The 6682-nt window shown below is 32.3% G+C and overlaps 1 protein-coding gene across 1 annotated transcript; it reads right to left on the bottom strand.

The window, feature by feature from the left end:
* Positions 1-494: 494 nt before the first annotated feature.
* Positions 495-5321, bottom strand: LOC123551682 (uncharacterized). The gene is made up of 4 exons (XM_045340777.2): positions 4078-5321; positions 3748-3864; positions 3422-3499; positions 495-1518 (listed from the first exon to the last, which is right to left on the bottom strand). The coding sequence occupies exons 1-4, from the start codon at positions 4937-4939 to the stop codon at positions 1490-1492; spliced, it is 1086 nt and encodes a 361-aa protein (XP_045196712.2). The 5' UTR covers positions 4940-5321; the 3' UTR covers positions 495-1489.
* Positions 5322-6682: the final 1361 nt, after the last annotated feature.

Below are 6682 nucleotides of genomic sequence, written 5' to 3' on the forward strand. Positions count from 1 at the left end.
TACATAGTACCTATTTACCGAACTGCACGTTTTAGGTGATAAATGCGCGATTGAAATGGGTTAGTATATTTTCCCGTTCATGACCATGGTTCTTAAAGTATGTCTACGAGATATAGCATGTACAGTGGCTTTTTCATTCTGGTCTGGTGCCGGTGTGAAGAGTGGTAGTCCAATAAACTACCAAAGTGTATCACACATTTACCCTAAATTGTCAGAAAAAAAAGAGTTTCAAAGAAATCAATTATTTTGGAATTTCCCCGCTGAATTGAAAATGGTATAATTCAAGAATATAAGAATAAGTTATTACAAACTTATATACAATACTACAATAACAGAAAAGTATGGAATAAACAATTTTCATGTAAATATTATTCTATGGTATCAATTTGGCATACATAATAAAAAAAATTAAGCAAATAAGTTAACTAATGTCATTTCTTTGTTGTGTCACCTTTCATATAAACTTTGCTAAATTAACAATTAAATTAACATTTCTCTGCGTAGATTTCATAATTGATTTTAATTTGTTGATATACTACAATAAAAAATCTCTAAGATCGTGTCAGTTTCGTTTAAATGTACAAGCAACCTAAATGCATGAAAAATACAAGGTTTTAGCTTGATACCAACAGTTTCGAAGATTTTATGGCATTTACAGTAAGGTAAAAGAACGTGTCAAATTTTGCCAAAAACAGCGACATAATTTTCCTAAATTTTCCTAATCAGTTATCCTAAATGTAGCCTAGTTTTGCCCTGTTTTTTGTCTTTTATACTTTGATCTGCATACAAATTACACACTAAGCTGTTTAATCTGTTCAATGTAACCTCTGACTCCTAGAAATTAGCATTCTGTAAGCTACAAATCTGCAGTTTTTGAAAACATACACCCAAAACAGTGAAACTGTGATGTATTTGTGCTTTATCCATATTTACAGCAAAATTGCAATAATTTGTCATTTTCTATCAAATTATGATCACAGTAGCTCATTTCACACCCTCATCTGGCTATATTTCATTTTTTTGCCCTTATACAACACACTAAATAGCTGTTCTTCTTTATTCTATATAAAATTGACATATTTCGAATGGCTGCAGCATACATCAGGACCCATTTTAAATGTATGTAACTTACATTTTCTTGAAGAATATTGTCAGTGCTGAATAAAAATCAAAAGAAAAGTAGAGGTCGTGTTTGATGCAAGAAGATGTTTTCAGTCAAACACACAAACTGCAAAATCAGATAAAAATGAGACCCTGAATTGTAGTGGTGGCGTATGATCCAAGTATCCATAACAAATTCTGTCATGTTATCATTTTATTATGAAAATGCTATCTACATGTAGAGCATAGATCTGTCCTGTGATTTCAGCAACAGAGCAAAATAACTGAGGACTATTTGAGTCCGCCATTATGCGACTACCATTTGATTTCGCACCATGCATTTTCCTATGAAGTGTCTGTATGCCTAAATCCGATCTCACACACACACTCAGAATACACTGGAATCGTCAATAATTCCTGAAATGAAAATTTTAAAGTTTCGTCAAGTTATAGGAAATAGAATTTTTAATGTGTATGGGAGACCGGGGCACCAAGGGACATCAGATGTAACTTTTTTCTGGAAAATAAACTAATCTATCTGAATTGCTAAAAATCCTGCTTTTCTCAAGCTGTTTTTGTAGAGTTTGAAGGTGAAAGGATTTAAAATAAAACTTCAGTTGAGTTTTCACTACTCTGAGTAAAAAAAAAATTAATTCCAAATATTGTCCCATAAAGTTCTGCAGTGAACTCTTTATAATCATTTCTTTATCACTATCTATAAAGCATACATTGATTGATAATTTCATAAAATGTTTAATCCCAGTGAAGCAGATGACCTTCATATTTTTTTGAAAATGTAAGGGTGGTGGGGTTTGGGCACGATGGGACACATGCAATTGGGCACCATGGGACAGTGTTAAGTACAGCTGGAAGAAACCCACAAGCTATTACATTGATTAATAAATGCATACAAGTGTAGAAAACTTGACTTATGAGTTTTCTTGAAATGTCAACCCATGAAAAATAAGGCTTCAGTGTTCATTATACCAGACAACAAGGAAACTGATAAGATGGAATATGATGACATTGTAGTGAAATTGTCTCAGCCAAGCAATAAAGCAGGCACTGCAAAAGCTGAAAAATAGCTGAGGTTTGACCTCAACCTAACTCACTTATTTCTGAGTAAAGGCATATTATTATATAGTTGACATGCCATTACTGGATAAATCAGTTATGAGAAGTCCGTTTATACTTTAAGTTGAGAAGTTAATAAACATAATTATATATACTGTTGTATTGTTTTATACCTAAGGCATAAATGTTGTTTCAGGGTAAAGGTAGGTATGTCATTGTAAGAAAATGACATTTGATCTGTCTGTGTCTTGATGTTGATCTTTTAGTATTGTCATTGCAGTTCAAGATGAAGTAATCATCATAGATGTGTTTATATTCAAATTGAATGTGTCATTTTACACTTTTTGAGCAGTTAATAAACAGATAAGGTTGTTTCAAGTTAAAGGTAGGTCTGTCATTGTAATTAAATGGCATTTGATTACTCTTTTTCTTGATGTTGATGTTTAAGCAAATGTTATCATTGCAGTTCAGATGAAATAGAGTTTATAGATTTGTTTATATCTGTCACTGTCCCATGGTTGCCATGATGTGTCCCGTGGTGCCCCGGTTTCGGGGTACAATGGGACATTTTAGTGCTAGTCTTCTATGATGCATATCTCAGAAACGATAGCAGTAAACATGACTATTGACTACCCATCATGTACATGAAGAATTGTACTTTAAAATAGTATGACAATTACAGAAAGTTAATTCAAGATGTTTTAGAAAAATGAAAAAAAAATGTTTTGTCCCAAGGTGCCCCAGTCTAATACACCCTAATTATACTATGCATTTTAAGCTGAGTCCGTATTCATCAAAATCTGAAATCTTAGAATTGGACGGCATATCTTCAACTTGCTCATAACAAATTTATACAAATACAATTTTGCCGAGATATCTGAAGCTTCAAAATAAAATTAAGCATTCTGAAGTCTAATGTAATCTGTGGTGATATCCTTTGTTAGTTTGACTGAATCTGTTCATGATAGGTAATGAAAGTTAAGCATTTTCAAACTTAACACGATGAATTTGAGATAATGTCTTCAAGCAATATTGTATCTGTTGTTGGACCCTCTGTCTGAATTGTAAACGTTTATCCTGCGTCACTTTACCATCAGAAACTTTCAAAGACTATTATAAAATTTCGAGTGTAATTTCATTTTGTTATGTAATCTCTTGATTGTTTCTGTTTAGCACATTAGCAGTATAAGACATACTTTGAGGGGCGTTGCAAGTAAACATCAATTGTACAGCTATTAACTCTTACCTTCTGAAGCAATTCTTTTCTCATTGAATAATACACGATAAACATACTTTACTTTTTGCAGTGGTGTATCACAAATATCTGAAATGTATCAGGCTATTAAACGAAATCCAGTTTTGCATGTTAAATCAATTCATTAACTCCTTTATATTCAGTTACTTCTATGTTTTTCTGTTCAAGGCAAATACTTCTTATATCTGAAGAGTGTAGGCCCTACTCATATCATCTAAATATCTTGTATCAAACACTTAAATTTGAAAGTTGCAAATATAGTAATATTCGCTTATTTTCTTTCATATGCGGAAAATGTTGCTCTAACTATTTCATACCTAATCTGTCCTCTGGTAGACAATGATCTGAACCTAGAACTTCCAGCCGTGCCTCTGTGAGAATCTCCATTAATTCTTCAGGAGTTAAAATCCCTTCATCCTCCGTAAGCAGCGAACCTAGCGAAATATATTTCATCTATGATACACATCATGACATTTGTTCAGCTAAGTCTTTTTACATTCTTTCATTTATATATTTTAAAAAATACTTCAATACTGCAACATGATGAATAACTGAGGAAAAATTAAACAGTTTCATTTGTGAATCGTAATTAAAAAATATAGTTGTCAAAATGATATGTTATAGCTAGTTATAATCTTTTACCATACCAGATTCGATCGCAGCTAAAGGATGACCTTCACATAAAGTTGCAATTTTTTCAATATAAACTTTGTTTTCCGGAGTAAAATATTTGTTTTCTTGTTTAAACAAGTTCTCTACAGCTTTTATATTTTCATTCTTATTTTGAACAGCCTCGTTTTGGGTCATATCTCTACCATACTCGCTGGTTGATGCGTCATCTGAACTTTCAGTTGTCAGGTAAATTAAGTCGAGAATAGAACGTTCTTCAAGAGCACCGAGAACAAATCTTCCATATGATTTATGACAACAATGTGCTTTGTTGCTTGAACAAAATACAAGTTTAATCTTTGGACACTTTTCGTTCAGTTCATGAATAAAATATAAAAGGCAGTCCTTTAGGTCTGATTTAATGAGTTTATCCAGATTGTCAAAGAAGAGAATTATTTGCTTACTACAGAGTTTTAGACTTGCTATTGTTTCATTTATTTTCTGTACTAAACGATCTTTCTTGTTATCACAAGATATATTGTGATTACAATGTTTGCATTTACCACACAGACTATCTTCACATGGACATTTATTTTTGAAATCAGTATACTCCGAATGCATATCAGTATAACTTAACAAGTCATTTAACCACTTATAATGTATGAACGATGAGGTGATATCTTCTGTTTCAAAATCCTTCATTAGGCAAACAGATCCACTTTCTTTCATATCCTTATACAATTCTACAAGAAAACTTGACTTTCCAATTTTCCACATCCCGTATATCCCTATCGTTTTATATTCCTGTAATAATTGTTTGACCTTTTTCATATCGTTTCCTCTCCCTACAAAGGTCCAGTCCAAGCTAACGTCCGCATTTTTACTAGCGTCCACCCCCATTCTATCTATTTTATAACGAATGCGTGCACACAGCTATTGAATATAAGTGAGGTTTTTATTAAGTTTATGCATACGATAAGCTTATCAGCAATGACTAACACGAAAATACATAAGTGCTTTATCATCTTTATCAGTTTCAATAGTTGTAATTTCCTGAACGAAACAAATATGTGAAACGAGAACCATCAAGTATTATCTGCACCTTAGTTCAAATATAATCTATTACAACACATACCGTGTTCATAGCCATATCACAATCTTTATCTTGAATTTATGTCTCTGGCAAAAAAAAAATAGCATATAACGGCACCCTATTACAAATAGCATTAAAACGTGTATGTGATGATGGTCTTGTTCCTAAGGGAAAGTTATATATCCTAAAACAAATTTTATTTTAGTTTTAGCACGTCTGTCCGGACAACATAATATAATTTTAAAAATGCTTGGCCTATTGACATAGAGAATTTTAGTTTCGAAATATCTTTTAACATCAGTTGCATACATGTAAGACCTGAAACTCACAAGTGAAAAATATTTTGAGATTTCATTAGAAGAAACACTAGTTCTATTTCATTTATTTTCAGCGGTTTCAACAAAACTTTACCCATGGTATTATTAAGGCAGTTTTGCACGTTTGATAAACTGGAAATGATAGTGTAAATTCCTTTATCAGGGTAACATAGAATATACCCTAAACATGGTACAAGTAGACAAAATGTTTTACGAATTAATGGCAACTAGTGAATAAAAATAAAATCTGACATTAAAACGATTGACACGTAAAATAGTTCAAAAGCATCTCTTGAAATCAGCACGAAATGTGCGAATCTCTTTAATCATGAGCAAGTAACTAAAGAACAAGCTTACGGACCTGTTCATTTTATTTCGCCATAATATAGACCATATACATGTGAGAATTTAAATATCTACATTGTAGAAAAATTTCTCTTAGCGCCAATGTTGTTGAAGTAGTGATTTTCACATAGCTACCCATTATGAAAACTAGTGTGACGTTCATTTTTTCGAATTAGTTTTGCAAAGAATCAAGCGCACGACTCTATCTGTGTGATTTGAAAATTTTCGAGGTATATTATAAAGTTTTGAAACTTCAGGGCTTAATAAAATTCTATATTGTAAAAAAAAAGATTATTGGATCCGAACTTGTAGAGCTACCTTTGTTATTTTATTTGCGTAATGACTTGAGTATGCAATACTGCATCGGAAGCAGTATTGCTATTTCTCAAGGCACTTGATTCATAAACTATCTTCAGTTCGATTTTCGAAATTTACATGTTTTTTATCGTAATAATATTTTGCATTTGTTATCATAGTGTTCAGCCTATGACTTGAGAAATCAAATTTTGTTGCAGTTGTTATTAAAGCTTATCGTAGGAATTTCTCATTTAATAACAGATAGGAAGGTCGAACTCACGACCCCCGATCCATAAGTCTGTGCTCTCCCTGTTGAGCTAAGCGGGCGGGCTTGTAGATATTTAATCATATCGCTGACAACCGAGTTTAAGATGTACTAAATAGAGGAATTTACCACATAATATGCATGTGAAAGTGATTACGACTTTTTATATTCAAGAAATAATAAGTTCCCAAGTGTGGTTTATCGTAGAATAACCCGTGTTTTGAGTTCTTATGCGTAAGAATATATCACGAAGGCCGTAGGCCTGAGTGATATATTGTTTCGCATAAGAACGTGGTCTTGTTAGAATTGTATTTTGATTTTCATTG

The sequence above is a fragment of the Mercenaria mercenaria genome, chromosome 4 (genome assembly GCF_021730395.1).
Source record: "Mercenaria mercenaria strain notata chromosome 4, MADL_Memer_1, whole genome shotgun sequence".
Taxonomy (NCBI): domain Eukaryota; kingdom Metazoa; phylum Mollusca; class Bivalvia; order Venerida; family Veneridae; genus Mercenaria; species Mercenaria mercenaria.